Source organism: Lissotriton helveticus, chromosome 2_1 (genome assembly GCF_964261635.1).
Source record: "Lissotriton helveticus chromosome 2_1, aLisHel1.1, whole genome shotgun sequence".
Classification (NCBI taxonomy): domain Eukaryota; kingdom Metazoa; phylum Chordata; class Amphibia; order Caudata; family Salamandridae; genus Lissotriton; species Lissotriton helveticus.
The window spans coordinates 962,845,758-962,863,976 of NC_136059.1; the positions used below are offsets into that span (position 1 = coordinate 962,845,758).

At 46.5% G+C, this 18,219-nt stretch overlaps 1 protein-coding gene across 4 annotated transcripts in view; it reads left to right on the forward strand.

The window, feature by feature from the left end:
- The window catches only part of SPATA6L (spermatogenesis associated 6 like), a 690,230-nt gene that overhangs the window by 615,398 nt on the left and 56,613 nt on the right, over positions 1 to 18,219 (forward strand). For all 4 annotated transcript variants that reach the window (XM_078677396.1, XM_078677397.1, XM_078677398.1 and 1 more), the window contains one exon: positions 8,967 to 9,060. In XM_078677396.1, the coding sequence (XP_078533522.1) occupies positions 8,967 to 9,060 (94 nt within the window). The remainder of the gene's footprint in view (positions 1 to 8,966; positions 9,061 to 18,219) is intronic.

The following is an 18,219-nucleotide window of genomic DNA, read 5'->3' on the forward strand; positions in this document are numbered from 1 at the left end:
TCTGCGAATCGCACCCGCCCGCAATCACCAAATGCGACTCTGCAAAAATTCCTACAAAATCGCAGTCGGCTGTTTCCAACCCCCGAATTGCGGATCTGCAATTACGGATTTCGCAAATACCGAAATCGCAACGGGAAGTCGCATTTGTAGCCCAATGATGACATCACTACCAGGAAGTAGCCTGCTCCATGCTTCATTCATACCACAGAGCTGGACACAGGAGGAGGCAGAGCACTGACCTCCAGGAACCACACCCTGGAGTGCCCATACAAGAGTTAAAATAAAACCACAATGTTCCAGGAAGCTGCAGGACCAAGTGCAAAACCCCGCAAGCGCAAACTCAAGTTTAGTGAAAAAAAACTTGAGTACCTGATTGAAGGAGTGAGCAGGGACCACGATTAACTGTTCAGGAAGCTGTCCCGGAAAGTGCCCGAGGCATCCAAGAGGCGCATCTGGGTGCGCATCAAGGCAAAGGTGAATGCGGTGGGAGTCACCCACCGGTCCATCGATGATTTAAAAAAGAGGTGGTACGACCTCCGAGGCCGTGCCAAGGAGCGAATAGCTGATACACTGGGGGAGACAAGGAGTACGGGAGGGGGACCCTCCACAGTCCCTGAAAACACCCCCATGGAGGACCTAGTGGAGGACACCATACACCCAGAAGCCTGCCTGGGCATTACCCAACTGGACACCTCCCGCACCACACACCAAACAAAAAGGTAAGAGGCATGCTACTGCGACCCTGTACCCTAACAATGCCCATGCCCCCAGTGCAATCCATATGTGTGACCACAGTATTCCAGTCCCTGCTCCTCCCAAACGCCCAAATGCATTGTGGAATCTGTAGTGTGTAAATGTGCCACACACAGCCAGAATAGTCAAGATACACAGACCCTAAGCCAGCCAGGGAATGCAGACATTAACCCATAGTGAGCCTGCGTGCATGTTGCAACATCCCAGGTGCCTGAATCATACCAGTAATCATGCACTCTTCCACATCACAGGTGCTGCGGATACTGACACGTCCGACAGTGACATCCTCCACATCGTGGAGACACCTGAAGAGTCGAAAGGGGAGAGGCAGCCTGCACCTGCACCGACACCCAGGGCCACCCCTGCAGCTACATGTGGAGCACAACATCACATCTCGGCACATATGGAAGTGGAGCAGACCCCACCCCCACCCAGGAGGCAGACACGAATGACAGCAAGTGTGCGGCCCACGCCCGCAGCAGATCAAGGCAGCGCTCCGTGCCCACCACAGCAGCCATGGAGCAACACGCACACAACATGGACCTGGGAATTAAGGCTCAGATGCTGCGTGTGCACCGCAAACAGGCGCAGCGCATGGCAGCAATGCAGCTGCAGCTATACAAAACAGCATGCAACATCAGTCTCCTCACAGAGAGTGCGCAGGAACTGACCACGGCGGTGAAGGAGAGCAACTAGCTGATGGTAGCACAGCAGGACGTCACCCGTAGACGCCACAGGCAGATGCTCACACGTCTGGCAGCCTACACCGTTCCAATCACCTGATCGGGAACGCCACGTCCCAGCTCTCGCGAAGATCATTGGCCATGCAAATCCAGATGGTCCAATGCTGTGCTGACGTAGCAAGGGCCCTGGAGTAGGTCACCAATGCTGTGGAGCACCAACAGGCGGCAGACCATAGCAATGCAAGGGGGGGGAGGATGATGCCAGCGAAGAGGCATCTAGCCTCAGCAGCCTGTCTGTGCCGGTGCAAACAGGCAGGAGGCGCAGTGCCCGGCCCAACACTGCATCCCGACAGAACCAGCCTAATGTCGAGGGTGAGAGGCGACAGGGTGGGCGCGGCAGGAGGCGCTAGTTTCATGACATTTCAGGCTGTGCCGTGGTGAGGCAACCATACACACCAGCTCAGGTTACATGACCTGTTTAAAAGCTGTACCCTTATTTGTTGCTGATGGAAGCACATTGAGACTTTGTGAAATAAACAAAAGCTTTATTTTGACAACAAATCGTCCTCATGTCAATCATTGATGTGGCTTGCATTAGTGCAGTGTTGTGTGAGGGGTATGGTTGCACTAGAAATAGTTCTGTGTGATGTGTGATGTGCGCACGGCGCCTGTGACCTTCAGCAGGATTCTCCTCGTGTGCATGATGCACATGTGCAGGTGTCGTCCCCCTCCGACTCACTACCAGACAACTCAACAGGTATCCTCCGCTTGGTAGCAATGTTGTGCAGCATGGTGCACACGGCCACGATGCGGCAGCAGATCTTGGGCCGGTATTTGAGGGCCCCGTCAGTCTTGTGGAGGATGCGGAATCTACTCTTTAACATGCCAAATGTTCGCTCAATCAAATTTCTGGTGTGTATATGCGCACCATTGTACCTCTGTTCCTGTGGTGTTGCTGGGTTGAGGTATGGGGTGAGGAGGTATTCACGGAGTGCGTAGGTGCTGTCACCTGAAGGGAGGAGCAGAGGGTCAGTGCCTGTTATGCGCAACAACATGGTCTTACCATACTCTATGTGGGCATGTGTACTTACCTAGGAGATGTCCCTTGCCAAATTCACCCCTGACCAAGCGGGTGTGTATGCTGCTGTGCCGGAAGATAAATGAATCATGCGTGCTCCCTGGGTATTGTGCCACAATGTCTGTAATGATGGTCTTTGCATTGCAGACCACCTGAATGTTGAGGGAGTGATATGACTTGCTGTTCCGGTACATGTATTCGGTCTCTGCAGGTGGACAGATGTGTATGTGGGTGAAGTCGATGCAGCCAATTACATGGGGGAAATGGGCAGTTTGATAGAGGTCCTGTTTAGTTTGCATTAAGTCCTCTTGGGTTGTTGGGAAGGTGATGATGTGATGAATCCGGCTCAGCATGGCGTCCAGGAAACTCTGTAGGCAGCGTGAAAGTGTACTCTGGGATACACCCCCTGTAACTGCGACTATCCCCTGGAAGCTACCTGAGGCCAGGAGGTACAGGCAGCACAGGACCTGGATGTGGGTGGGCACGGCATTGGTCCTCCGTCTTGGGTGTTGCATCAGGGGCTCAAGGTCTGTGATGAGCTGCAGAATCATTGCCCCTTTGAGCCTGTATTTGGAGTAGATCTCATCTTCAGTCTGTCCCAGTAGTGTAATCCCCAGCCGGTAGATGCGTTCATGGATCCTGCGTCTGTTCTGGGCTGCAGCCTGGAGCCTTGGCCTCCTTGCCAGGATGTTTAGACCTGCCATTGTGACTTTCCTCATGCTCCTAATGATTCTCCTTAAGTGTGTTGGATTTAGCCAACACCTGTTTGTTATTTCCAAAGATTTTTATTCCACTTCTCCTTAAATTGCGACTCTTATTTACCGAATTATGGTGTTTTCGCTATTTGCGATTACTGATGCATGTGGATAGCGATTTGTTTGCTAATTCGCAATTTGAATGCAAATTCGCTATTTAATTTGCAGAATATGTGGAGAATCGCTTTTAAGGAATCGCAGTGGGGGTTTCTACGGGTTTTGCGATTCTTAGTTTTGCGAATTCGCTAATTGTTGCTTTTCCACTTGATGCATTGCGAAAGTGGATTTTGAGATTGCAATCGCTGTTTCGCAGTGGTTGCGAGCGCAAATTCGCTTGATGCATTTATGCAAAAGTCCTTTTAATTTTTTTAAGCTAGGGCCCTTTGATCTAGCCCCTAACTGAAAACCTGTCTTTCTAGGGAGCAGGCAGGCAATGCAGAGACAATTTACTGGGGAAGAACAAGTTCAACCCCCCAGCCTCAGCTGAGGCCAAAACGTGCCTTGACATCCCTGTGGATCCAGTGTTCTCCTCAGCAGCATCTCAGTAGGCTCACACCAAAGATTGGGGTAAAGAATTTCCCTCAATTACCAGATACAAAGACGACTGTCCTTTCTTAATGGTAAAGGAACATTATTCTGTACAGCTGTCATGGCCACCACTATTCTGAATGTCTCTTCACTGGTCAGCATCCAAAGAAACTTTGCATGTTTGTTTAAGGGTTGTTGAACCCACCCTGGCAACTGAATGGAGGCAGGGTTACTACTGCGTATAAGGAAAAGGGATGGGGTATTCACACCCATCTTGGGTGTTTACTATCAAACTACTTCCTCTGTTCACAAAATCTACCTGGCTACCTGTGGCTCAGCCAATGGCATATGTGCAGTGCAGCCATTGGAAGTGCTTAGTGGATCTCTAGGACACCTACTTTGATATATCCTTCTGGAATTAGCACAGGAAGTATTTCTGGTTCACTGTTACAAAACCAACTCTTTGTACAGAACACTGTAATTGTATATAAATGTAACCTGGTGCTGTCCTTCCTGCATCAGCAGAAGATTCTCTGCTACCCAGACCTGGATGACGGTCTTGTTCATGATGTGCACAGGATGGACACAAAGTCCCATTAGGTCCTACCTTTAGAGGCCTTGTACAAACATTGGTTCTGGCTGTCCCAATAATGGTAAACACTTTGATACTTGTGAGTAAATTAAAGAGGCTTTTATCATTTACCATAATCCACCTGGGAGAAATGTGTGCTGGTATGCCAGGTAACGTGCACCCGTACCCCCATTGATTGGCTCCTTCGTCACATTACTGGGCTGACAAGCCCTGTGGATGCACCTGTGCTCTCTGAGTGGTATTGAATCTGTGAGGACTTTGAGCAGCATTCCAAGTAGCCCAAACTGGCATATTACTCTCTGCTAATGAAGGACAAAAATCCAGAAACATGTGTCCAGAAATATCTAGCATTGGCTTTGCCAACAATGGTGAGAACTTTGACACTTGTAAATTAATTAAACAAGCTGTTATCATGCACTGCATTTACCATAATGCATCTGGGAGGAATGCGTGCTGGTAAGCAAAGCAGCTTGCTATCCTGCCTCTCATCAATCCTGGGTTCTCAGTGAGTTACCCAAAATCCTTTATAAATCCCTCCTGAAAGAGGTAATGCTCCTTCAGTCTCTTTCAAATTTTGGAGGGAGAATGGGATAGAACATCCCACTTAGTTACCCCAACTGCTATGTGCATCCAAAACCAACAAACTCGCCATAATTTCCTCATAGGGTAAGTCGGATGTGTCTCTGCATAAAATCCTCCTGCTGCTGAAGGCAGTCGTCCTGGTATTGAAAGGCTTCCTGCTAGTGCTAGGATCCAGGTAGGTGATTGTCCACAGAGACAAGTCTCTTTAGTGCGGGAGGATATTTGGAGGGGACATAATGTTCAGAGGGGACATAATGTTCTGTATTGCTAAGACCTTTAAACAAGAAGTCGCTTCCAGTGGGGTTCATTTGTCATTTTATAGGGCATGAGGGAATGGCCTACAAGGAGAGAGGCATTTAGGGGCCGATTAGGATTGCGGTTTTTCCGCATTCTCCGGGCCGGCGGAAGTGTCCGACGGCCCGGAGGATGCTGAAAAACCCCTGCGGAGCCTTCAAAGACCCCCTGCCAGATTAGGATGGTTGGGGGGTCAGGAAGACCGTCCGCCACTTTTCTGCCGCGGTCACCTTCCGACCGCGGCGGAAAAGCACTAACATGGCTGGCGGTGTCTATCAGACACCGCCAGCCATATTAGGATAGCTGCGGTCATATGCCTTTCCACTGCGGCATTTCCGCCGTGGAAAGGCATACGGTGTTGTCTTCGTGGGCCTGTTGCGGGTCCCCAGGGGTGAAGGGGGGTGGGGGGTGCACATGGGGGGTACCTATGGTACCCCCCTGCCTTTGCGTGCACGAAGCGGCAGGCACCTCGCGGTGCCTGCAGCTTCGTGCATGCAAAGATAAACATTCATTTTTTAACATTGCGGCGTGTGCTGCTTCACGCAGCACCCGCCGCAATGTTAAGAATACAGGATGTGACCGCCAGGGTGGCGGTCACATCCTAATTGCACTGGAGGGAACGCCGCAGCCCCTGCGGACGTTCCCTCCACCTCGGGGGTCGCGGACGGACGCAGGTCCGTCTGCGATCCTAATCGGCCCCTTAGTTTGAAACTGGTAGTTTGAGATATTTCCATCAGTATTCATTAAAATGACAGATAAAGGCTGACTTGATGAACAAGTTAATGAACAAGATGTGTTAAGCCTATTGAGCCCAAGTCTGCAATCCCTTTTTGTGCAGTAGAGTTTAACGAGTCTTTAGGCAAGATGATATGGTTCTGAGGAAATACAAGAATGATTAGAGAGCAGTAGCAGGGGTTGCTGTAGTTCTTCGAGCTCTACCTAATTTTGCTCTACACCTGATGATAAATGATTCCTTCAAAGAGGGAATTGGCATGACTGGTTGTATACGACACCATGATGTGCTTAAGGTAGGTAGTAACCTTTCAGCACGTACCCATTTCTCTATTTTTTTTAAAGATTTTGTAATAAGGTGATAGAAGATCATTGTGGATAGGAGCAGTTTCATAGGCGAACCAGGTTTCTGTGATATCTAGGAAGTAAATTAGTCCGTGGTAATGTCATAGATAATGTTGACCATGTTCGGTGAGACTGAGAATTTAGCTGGAGATTTTTCAGGGCGGCCATCATTTATGGCTGATATTTTTTTAGTCCAAGTAGAAGGCATGGAGGACAGTCTCGGAGGTGAACAATGGCACTGTTTATGAGAATCAGATTTAGGAGGAGCGGGTACAACTATCTGGCACTGTATTATAGCAGGGGCTACTTTGACCCTATGCAGACATTAAATGCCAAGATACTGTTATTTTCCAGAAACATAATGTTGCCATTGTAGTAGAGATTGAATTTGAGAGTGTCACATTTAATATCGGTAGATGACACAATCAATGCTTGTCCACCAGTTATCCCACTTAAGTGGACGGTGAGGTCTATCCTCAGAGTGAAGTGTAGGTTTTTTTGCAATTCAAAAGGCTGCTAAAGCCAGTATATGTATGATTTTTTTGGCTATTTCTGTGTTCCTGGACTGTCAAAAAGGTGTACTTGTACAAACCTAGTTGTGCAATTTGTACGTTTCAGTAGTTGTCCAAAGAAGCTAAATCAAATAACTGGTAGTAATTTTAAGGTGGTGTAAGATAAGGCAAGTGCAGGCAAGATTGTAAAACAATTCAGAAAAAAAGAAAAAGCACAAGCAAATGACAAGATATTTTCGAAAACTTAAATATGAAAGCTTGAAAGTTCCTGAAGTTAGAACCTTTTGCTTGCATGGTGGCCTTGAGCAGCAGATCTTCTGAGCCTACTAAACAGTATAGTAACAGTATAATGGTTAAGAGGATGTGGCCTTACGACTAGAGCAGTCGACCTCGAAGTTGTGAAACCAGGTTCAAGTCTCGGCAGGGACGCTCAACATCCTGTGATTCTGGGCAAATCACTTAATCACCCTGTGCCCAACAAAAATGAATGTGTCCATCTGCAATGCAACTGGTGCTCATGTAAAGCGCTCTGATATTTTTTGTCAAGTTTGCTCCATATGAAACTACGGGGGAAGAAGCTAGTTGAGAGGAAAGGTAAAAGGGACAAATGCATGAACACATTTTCCCATAGACACAGAATGGGCAAAAAAAAACTTTGAAGCATCTGGCCCATAGTCTCTGTGAGCTGTGACTGAGCTAATACAAAGCCCAATCAATGTAACTCATAAAGGTTAAGCTGGTTTCTGTTAGGAATACCTGGGTCACTTTGGCAGCTGGGCTCAAGAAACAGTTCTTTACCACAAATGCAATGGTTGTATGTCAGAATACGTAGTACAAAAATATTGACATGCAAAAAATATCCTGGCCAAAAAAATCATTACCAGAATATTGTGAAGGTTTGTATATGTTGGTAACTATAGATGTATTATTTGTAACTCCACAACTATGTACCTTGAAGACTTATATCACGTCAAGGTACATATATGCTCAATATTCTGGTAGCCCGTATTCTTGTCATGATTTCTTTGTATGTTGAAATTGAAAACGTAATACTCTGATAGTAAAGCCGTGCAGTGATACAAAAACAATCAAACAACCATACAGGCATGAATCAAAGACCTTGACATTTCCAAATCTGATTAGTAAAATCACCCCCTATGTTATCCGTGGTGTTATCATGGAGCATATTATCTTCGAGTGCCAACTAACTGCCCAGATGTTATCTTTTGTTTCCAGCCTCCCTTTCTCTTTCCTCCTCTCTTTCTTCCTGGATAATGGCCAATGTGGCACTGATTTTAATATAATTTTGTCTGCGTTTGTTTTTTTTTGCTAATTAATTACTATAGGCCTCCTGTAAAGCTGTGCAGGCGGGATACTTTGTCAAAAACTGGCAGACATCCTATCTGCCAAAGTCATGGTTTCACTGTTGTATCTAGATTGGTAGGAACTGCTATATCTCCGGTGGCGATGCCCGTGCTGGCAGAAACTTTAGAGAAACGGCTCATCAAATATTGAGCCATCAGCCAAAGTATCTTCAACCGTTCACCATATTTAGGACAGATGTTCGGAAATACTTTTTGCATGTTTGGGACCTCATGGGAAAGCCTGGTGATCCTGACCAGGAAATCAACGAAATTACCCCCACACGCTTGGAAAACTCCAACCTTGTTAGAAACATTTCTTTTTGTTGCCCATTCTGGACATTTGTTTTTGAAGAACAAAATCTTTGCTGTGCATAGCATTTAACATGACACCCCTCAGCAAAGTGTCAATACCTTCCATGAAGCCACAGATGCACTGCTGAAGGCCTGATGAAATGGATACTTTTGGGACAAATTTGACCTATCTGCTAGTTAAAAGACAGCCAAGAGTGCGCATTGCATGTGGCTGAAGTTTCGGAATTGTCAACAAGGTATGGCTGACCTCCTGTAGATATGTTTAAAGAATATGAACTGCATGTGCTTCATCGCTTTTGTGCACGATCAGATGTAGGTAACTCACCAACATCCTATTTTCTTTGTATTGTGTTCCATTGTTAATATGCTTGCACTGTGTCATGGCCTGCATGCAAACTTTATTCTAAAACAAAACGCTTTGTGTATTCCTCTATAGGATTCCAACAGATCAATCAAACACATGGGAGTCCATTCATGATAGAGTGAGGAATCTTTTAACGTCCAGCCGTGCAAAGCAGCGACTATTAAGTGTGAGTAATAGAAATAAACTGGAACTGTACCCCTAGTGATGCATAGTCTAACTGCATAGTATATATGTTTATTGGTCACTGAGCGTGCATGTTCATGGATTCCTTAATGTGGAGGTTCCCATCTCCTGAGAGCACCTAAATATCAGTGCACATTTCCTTTTCGGGGACTCAGTGACGTAACAATAGCCCCAGCAGCCCACGCGGTGCGGGTGTGGAACTCCAGTGGGACCCCTCCGAGTACCATGCACGGGCAGGCCTGAGACCTCTTGACTGATTCCGGAGCGTGGGGCCCCCCTCCATGCACTTTGCAGGTGTTTGGAGACTGATGCTGTTGTAAATTTGTACAAGGGGAGGTGGGTGTCCTCCAGAGGCTCTTGCTGAGTTGTGGGGTTTTGTGCATGCCCTGGTTGAACTATAAGGGGGGATTCAAAGACATCCCCTGCTGTGAGCAGCCATGCTCCATTCTGTCCAGTGTGTGCAGTACTCTGCTTCATAAATGGCCATTGGTCGCCATGCACACAGTGAATAGGCCATTTTCAAACAGTTAAGTGCTTACCCAGGTTTGCACCATGAAATAGCCATATACGTAAATAAGGAAAATCTCATCTACCTTTCTGTTCCCCCTCTGTGATTGGTAGGGGCTGTGCTGATCAAAGGGACGAGCAGGCACACAGGGTGTCAGCTACCCCTTTAAATGCTTGACATACTTTTAACAATCAAAAAAGGGGGGAGATGGAGGAACTGGTTAGGTTCATCCTCCAATGTACATGTAGTTCACAAAAAATCTGTAAATGTCAGATTCACAAAACCTAACCAAGGGAATGGAGATTCCGCTGAATGCTCGAAAAAACAAGACCCCTGTTCAAAGAAAAGAAAATAATTTTCTTGAGTCCCCTCACTCACCCAGGGTTGCCCCTAGGTGACAAGCTTCATCATTGGGGCCATCCCAAACAGCTGCTGCTTGGGGCGTGCTGCGACTTGCGGAACTACGTAGGAAACTTTTTGGTGAAGAAATGTGTAGTGCAGTGCTCGTGGAGTGGTGAAAGTGATGTTACAAATACCTAGCTAGTGAGCTAATATTTTATTCTCGCTCCTAGTTGGGAAGGATAAAAAAAAAAGGGTTGAATAGTAGGGAAAAGATATATCTGTTATGTGTATTCAGTCCCTAATATTCAGTCGACATGTTTCAAGGTATCCCCTAAACCTCTTTTTCAGGACCACACGGGGACCAGCCCCATGCGTGCCACTCCTTGTTAAAACCTATAATAAAGTGAGGATGCACACCTAATGTGTGAGCACCCTATTCAAAATACATACAGTTTAGTCTTTGACTCATAGTATCTGTTCAGGGAATAAAACAGAATGAAAAGTTAGCACATAATGCCTGCTTACCTCTCACATGGGCAGGTCCATACCCAATGAGGTAATCCGATCAATGTACTCCTCTATAGTTGGTGCCCTTAGAGATAATAGTTAATTAGTGCTTTAATCTAATGTAACATAATAAAACACATCAGACGTCTCCTTTGTGAGAAAGCATAGTTAGATGCATGGATATAACTTTAAAAAAAACACCTGTGAAAAAACTGGACACCACATGACATACAACATATAAACATGCAATGTTCTCAAAACTTCTGGAACATACTTATGCTTTGGAAATACTATGCCTCATGGTCTGCCGGGGTAGAGGGGCTTGTGGTCATGCCCTAAAGAGATACAGAGCATTGTAGGTAACTGAGCAAAGCGGAGAAAACAACAGAACTACCAGCAAAAATATTGCTGTGTCTGTCCATAACGTGGATGGCAGATGCTCAAAGAAACAGAACAATAGAAAAGATGAGCTTTGAAATGTCCAGAGAAACCTGTTGAGGAAAAGGAACTTACTTTGTCAAAGCACACCTCCATCTAATAACACCTGCCGGCACCCGGGCGGACCACATCTTAGCACGTCTGTCTCCTGGTGCAGTTTAAATAGGAATGAAAAAGCCCAGTCATGCTAGTGTACCAAAATTGACTAGACTGTGGAAGTTAAAGCAAACCAAGATGGCCGCTACTGTTGGCAATACACACAGGCCATCTTGGGAGGATATGAAAGTGTTCCTCCGTCTTGCCCACGCAGTGTAACTGAGGCAGGTACTTGTGTGGTTGTCAAGGTTATCAAGAAATCAATTTGATAATGAGGGAAGTTAAATGAGACAACATATAATAAGTCATGAAACCAATGTATGGACGCGCCAAGTGTGTTGGAAAATCGGTCATTTTCCTTAGCGAAAAACGGGGCCATCTTGGAGGGGTGAAACCATTATTCATAAGTAACCTACTAGAATCTTCTGACTGTCTTAGACAGAGGAAAATGCTACAGTCAGTGCTTAATACTTTTTACACCATTCCTGTTTTTACAGTGAATAGTCCTGTTGGGTGTGCTCTCAATCTGCTTTTCCCTTTAATAAGACAAGATTTTCACAGTAGAAACGTTCAAGGTCTTATCTGGCAAGTACCCTTGTTCTATATAACCCACCCATGTTCTATATAAAATTCAAAGTGGCGTTCAAGGCAGATATACTTTCTGTGCGTTGGGGGTAGAGGGGTGATCAGCTTACCTATACATAGAAGAAATCCTGGCAACCTATTGCCTAATGAGAATTTTACGAAATGTCACTGATGGAAAAGACGTGTATTACTTTGCATTGTAAAAACAAAACCTCAATTATGCAATCAGTCATCTCGATGTAGAAACACAACTTAACAGATCCTGGAATGCTGACTGCGTGCTTAAAGATGATTTTGGCAGCTATTATTTTGAGAAAAATATCATAAGTACCAAAATAAGATTGACATGATGCGGAGGGCATTGGAGAGAACACGCAGCTGCCATGTGGACCACTTTGTCATAACCCCAATGCCAACTTTCACATTGTGGGACCTTCCACTGGACAGCATACACTTTGCCAATGGATAGCACATCCTTTTGTGGTTGGTATCAAAGTCTTCGTTGTCAACTACAGTTAAGAACAAAAACCAAATCTTTGTTGTTAACTACGGTTAAGATGAAAAACCATTGATACATTACATTGCGAATCGCTGGGAAGGAGGATGTCCATTTCACACACCCTTTTTATGATTCATATGAGACGTTAAGTATATACTACGAGACACAACTTTTATTGTCCAGCCTTTGTGACCACAAACGCCTTCATGAATCAGCCTTATGTGGTTAAATGTAAAGTCTGGAGTGCTAATAACAATAAATGCTGAAGTTGTAACACCCGATGTAATGCCAGGTAACACTTCCAGTCCTTGATTCAAATATTCAGTTGATTCAAATACTGTGTGTTGAAGTTAAATTGTAATAATATATTTTATGGCAACTGAACTTTGATACGGAGTATCCAACCCATGGCTTGTGTTGGGCTGCAAATAATGGCCATGGAGGGAGTCAGTAAGTGCATCTATTGTTATGTTTGTCATCATTTTGTCACCATTGACCTCAGTCCACCACGCTCCTTAATAATGCCTTTGAAAATCATAAATGTCACACACACAAAGATTGGCATTCAGCTCATCTTAAGTTGGCTACCTTTTCAGGTTTGGCTTGATGACCCTTGCACCTTTCATGCCAGATTATTCCATTTGATGTACATGAATGGACCAGGAGACAGGTTAGAATTGCTTTGCGTTTGGTTGAAAGAAAGCAATATGCAATAATGCCGTCCAGGTATTACAGATATGTCAGCACAGAAGAGCTAGAGGTAACATGAAATGCTGGTACAACTAATTTTCTGAACTCGGATGACCCTGAAGCCTTACTGGACAATCTATACCACAATACGTCCACCACTATCTGCAAGGTGGCCCCAGCCAAAAGAAGAATCAAAGAATTTGGCATTAACTCCACTAAAAATAGTTCCGTGTGATGCCAGTGGAGCGGAAACAAACTGTAATGCAAGTTGCGAAATTCTATTATAATTGAAGATAGCCCTTCTCTAAGAGATACCAGTAAGGCCTCTATAGTGCCATAAAGAGAGCCAACATGTCTTAATTTACAAAATTCATCTACAAGGTCTGACTGAATAAAAGAAATCTTCAGCATCGTTCAAGAACTGTCTAACCCAACTGCCCAGAAGAACAACCTCTGCGCATCACAACAATATTGTAGCAACCTCCTGAACTTTTTTCTTGGTCAAAATTAGTATTATCTGTTACTCCAACTTTACACCCCTGTACCATCTAACTGTTATTCCCCACACTTTCTCCTATGCCTCAATCCTTTTTCATGAGCCCCAGACTGTTGGAGGCTGATGAGGAGCTGAAACTGGCCTTTAAGGCAAACAGATTTACCTTATCTATGTAACCAAGCCCAGCCCTCCATATATTTTTTTTTTAAACAATTTTATTAATTCAAAGAAACGAACAATGGGCATATAAAAATCAGTACATGCATACAGAAATAGTGGGTAATCAAGGAATCTATTACATCGGCACTTTAAGGTACACAATACGGTTATGTCATGACGTCAGTCCCCCCCCTCCCCGGAACTCCATCCCCCTCCCCCTTACTCGGAGTCCCTGCCGCTGCCTAGCTGTGGTGGCTCACATTTGAATCCCCTATATTCATTCCACGCACCCCAGATTCTAGCCCACTTTTTCGGATATTTCGGTTCAAATACACTACCCTTTCAGCCACCATTGCAGAGTCTAAGTCCGCGCACCATTCCCTGAGTGCCGGCACCGGTGAAGCTCCCCAGAACCTGGCTATATTCCTTTTAGCATACATGATACTCAGTGTGGCCCAGTCTTGCATGGCGTGATTAAGATCGTTTGGTTCCCAAATATTCAAAAAGCAACAACGCGGTTCCGGGACCAGCGAGTCTTTTACCACTTGCGATATAGTCCGCATAACCTTCACCCAAAAGTCCGCAATCTGAGGGCAGTCCCATATGGTATGAAAGAACGTACCCTCTTCCCCGCACCCCCGGAGACAATACTTATGTGTAGCCTTCCTCATCTTATGAAGGGCGACCCTAGTGTAATAAACACAATGCAACATTTTTAACTGTATTAATCGGAGCCTAGCTGGTATAGCAACTTCCCGTGGGGAGGAGAGCGCAGTCTGCCAGTCCGACTTATCGAACTCACCCACCTCAGCAGCCCATGATGTCCTTAACTTCAAAGTAGGGTCAGGCAGGTTATTAACGAGTTTACGATAAACAAAGGAGGTGTATGTGTACCGTGAGAAGCCTATCTTCTAATGGGGTAGATTCAGGTAGCTCCTCACCGGGCTGGACTAGTGACTTCAGGGCATGACTAATCTGCAAATATCAGAATCGCTCTGTGTGTGCCAGGTCATATTGTTCCATAAGTTGTTCAAAGGAAAGGACGGCCCCACGCCTCCAAAGGTCTCCAACCGTAGAGATACCAATCAGGTCCCAGGCGTCAAAGCCCTTACTATTACATGAACGGTCTAGTCGGCGCGACGACCAGAGCGGTGTCATTTGCGTAAGTGTGTCCTTACATTTAAGGCGGGCCGAGGCCAAATACCACACCCGCACCGTATGAGCCGTCGGGCCGATCAAGGCCGCAGCACTTTTTGAGTCGTAGGGCGCAGCCATCACTCCGCCGCTCCCGAGGTCGTACCTGTCCGCTTTGTATGCCGGCTCAGTCTGGGGCGTGTGCAGCCATTGATTTACAATCTTTAACTGGGACGCCCAATAATATAGTTGAATATCAGGGAGGGCTATGCCTCCATCGAACCAACCCCTAACTAGTTTATATCGAGAAATGCGCACTGGTTTGTCCCCCCAAAGGAGACCGGAGACCAGTGCGTTTATAGACGTGAAATACTTAAGAGGCACTAGAAATGGAGTGTTCTCAAGGAGATAAAGCAGTCGGGGCAAAGTCATCATTTTAAATAGCGCAGCTTTCCCCAGAAGGGTCAGTGGTAAGGTGTGCCAATGTTTTACATCACTGCAAAAGCGTTCAAGGGGGAGCGCCAAATTACGCTGAAAGAAGGCCTCTTGGTTAGGCGTTACCCAGACCCCCAGATATTTAAAGGGTCCGTCAGTAACCACCAATTGGCAGTCAGCCGGAAGCCGCGGTGGGGATCCTTTAAGGATGAACAAAACAAACTTGGACCAATTAATAGTGTACTCTGAGGCCCGCCCAAAGATTTCACAGATGTTGAGGAGTACTATAATCGAGCATCTGGGCAGGGTCAAATAAAGGAGGATATCATCAGCGTATAGTGATATGCGGTCCTCCCATGTCTCGGTTCAACTGAGTCTTCTAATCATAGGGTCCCACCGTATCCATGCTGCCAAAGGCTCAAGAATCAGGGCAAAGAGCAGGGGCGACAGAGGGCACCCCTGACGCGTGCCTCGTCCAAGTTGAAAATCCTTGGAAATATGGCCGTTCGCCACTACATGCGCTAGTGGTTCAGTGTAAAGTAGCTTAACCCACGCACAAAAATTGGGGCCGAAGCCTAGGTGCCGGAGAACCGCGAAAAGATAAGGCCATTCAACCATGTCGAAAGCCATGCGGGCGTCCAATGAAAGGATCACCGCAGGTTGCGAAAGACTAGGTATCTGTGCCATCACCGCGTGGACCCGTCGGAGATTAAGAGCGGTATTTCTGTTCGGCATGAACCCGGATTGGTCCGGATGGATCAGCGTCTCTAAGTGTGGGGTCAACCGAGTACCAATCATTTTGGCCAATATCTTCGCTTCCGCATTCAAAAGGGAGAGTGGGCGGTAGGATGTGCACACGTCAGGGGGCTTGCGAGGCTTCGGGATGGCGATGATTGTAGCCGTCCGCTGGTCTCGTAGTAATTTTCCCTTACGTAAGCTATCCTTAAACATCTACAGAAGGTGCAGAGCCGTCAAGTCAGATACTCGTTTGTAAAATTCTAAAGGGATCCCAATGGGACCCATGGCTTTGCCTGACTGTAAAGAGTGAACCGCAGCAAGGACCTCGTCCTTTGTGAACTTAGACTCCAGGAGAGAGGCCTCGGCCTCTGACAAGGAAGGCATTTTTATATCCTTGATATAGGTTTGTGCTTCTTCTTTGGACATGCCGGAGGTGGGGGTATACACCTTCTCAAAATAGTCTGCCAGGGCATCTACGATGTCCGCTGGAGTGGTGACCAACAAACCCTCTAGGGTGTGGAGTTGTGCTATTGTCCTCTGGGCCCTTTCCTTCCAATCTAACCAGGCCAGTAGCCTTCCCGCCTTATCCCCCACTTCATAGTGTGCTGCGTGCGTTGGGGTCGTTGTCGTACCCGTTCTCAATGATGTTCAGTGAACTCAGCCTGTTTGAGGCGCAGTTGTTGCGCTGCTTCCCCAGTAGGATCGTCCTCGTGTCGCGATTGTAGCACGGCCAGATCGGCTTCGATCGCCTGCATGTCGGCGTTCGCTGCCCGCCTGTGACCCGTTGTCGAGGCTATCGCTTGTCCCATTAGAACTGCTTTATACGTCTCTCACAAAACCTCCGGCGAGCGACCCGAATCCACATTTTCTTGGAAATATTGCTTTGTAACTGTAATCAACTCTTTCCTGATCTGCGGGTTCTGTAAATAGCCGGGGGGAATTGGAAAGATACGTCTCCTAGTTTTCAAATAGGAGGTATAGGTCATTGTAATCGGAGAGTGATCAGAAATGCCTCTTGGGCCTATTAGTGCCTCTGTCAAATGGGGTAAGCTATCAGAGGAAAGGAAAAAATAATCAATGCGGGAGAGACTATTGTGGACCCAGAGTAAAAAGTGTACCCACGGCTCCCGGGATGCTTGAACCTCCACCCATCCGTAAGGCCTAACGCATCTATAAAACCAGCCAGCCGGGACTTACCAGCCCCTGGTGGTCTGCCGGGGTGTCGGTCCAGCTCATGATTCAGAACTGCGTTGAAATCGCCCCCTATGATAAGCTCCCCCTCTGGCAATGTCAATAAAAAAGCATTAAGGGCGGGAAGCGCTACATTATGAAGGGCCAGTCCTCATATGTTTTAACTAATTCTCTCTTTGCTCATTAGTGGTATCATTAATGTGATGACACATCCCTGTCCCATGAAGTCATTATTATCCTTGTAAAATATGCCACAATTACTCAGATTCTATAACAAACTTTCAGCCCACCTATCATTGGCACCAATGCCATCCTTAAATTATGTCCTTAAATGCATTCCACTGGATTCTCATGAGTCATCGAGGCAGGGATATCCCATTCGATGGATCTGAGCTATTTAGTGAGAAGACTGATAGGCCTTGGAGATATTTATAGATACCAGAGCTACAGTCCACTGTGGGCATTTTCCCTTATTTGCCAGCTCTATCTTCTACACAGTAAATACAGTGGGAACTCAAGGGGTCTTGCATATTGCCACTGACAATCCTCTCAGCCTATTCAGTTTCAAAAAGGGACTTTTCATGGTGGTGAGGAAGGTTCCAAAGGATGAAGCCAAGAATAGCAGCACTTCTGTTTATCCAGGCACTGTTGTGAACCTCTTTAATTCACCATCTAGTCTAAGGTTGTTTACCGGTGGGTGATCAATATAGTACAAGAAACAATGAGAGATTACTTCCCACCACCTGAGAATGACAGGGTCTAAGATGAATTTTAAACCTATGACTCTTAATCTTCAAGAAAGAGAAGGTGGGGAGGAGCTTCGCGCGCAACCAAGATGGCCGCGTGAGCTTTGGGCTCCCGAGACCCTCGTAACCTCCCGCATCTATCCTGTCGTTCATCCTGTCCCTCATCGATGTCTTTGTGAAGGCGAACCACGAGTGAGGCGAAACCCGCATTTAGATTTTGAATTGGACCCTGGGAACCAGTGTTATGGTGCTTAGAAGATTGCGGCCTACGTCTCCGTGATGCCGGGCTGTGGAGTTGGCATGGCGCCCGAGCTGTAGTTGAACAACATCGGCCTGTGGGGATTGGGATGACCGGTCCGATCGCTTTCACTTTCGGTTTTGCTTCCAGAGACACCCGTGACTGTGAGCGTGCCCACCCCCGAGCCTGAAGACTGCCGCCCTGTATCACCCACGATTGTAATTTTTTATCGCCTTGCTGGTTTTGGAGGACCTTCGGCCTGTGCCCTCTGGCCGGGGCTGCCTCCGCCCGTAGGGGCCAAGGGCCGCCATCTTCCTGCTTCGACTCCTCGATTCAAGTC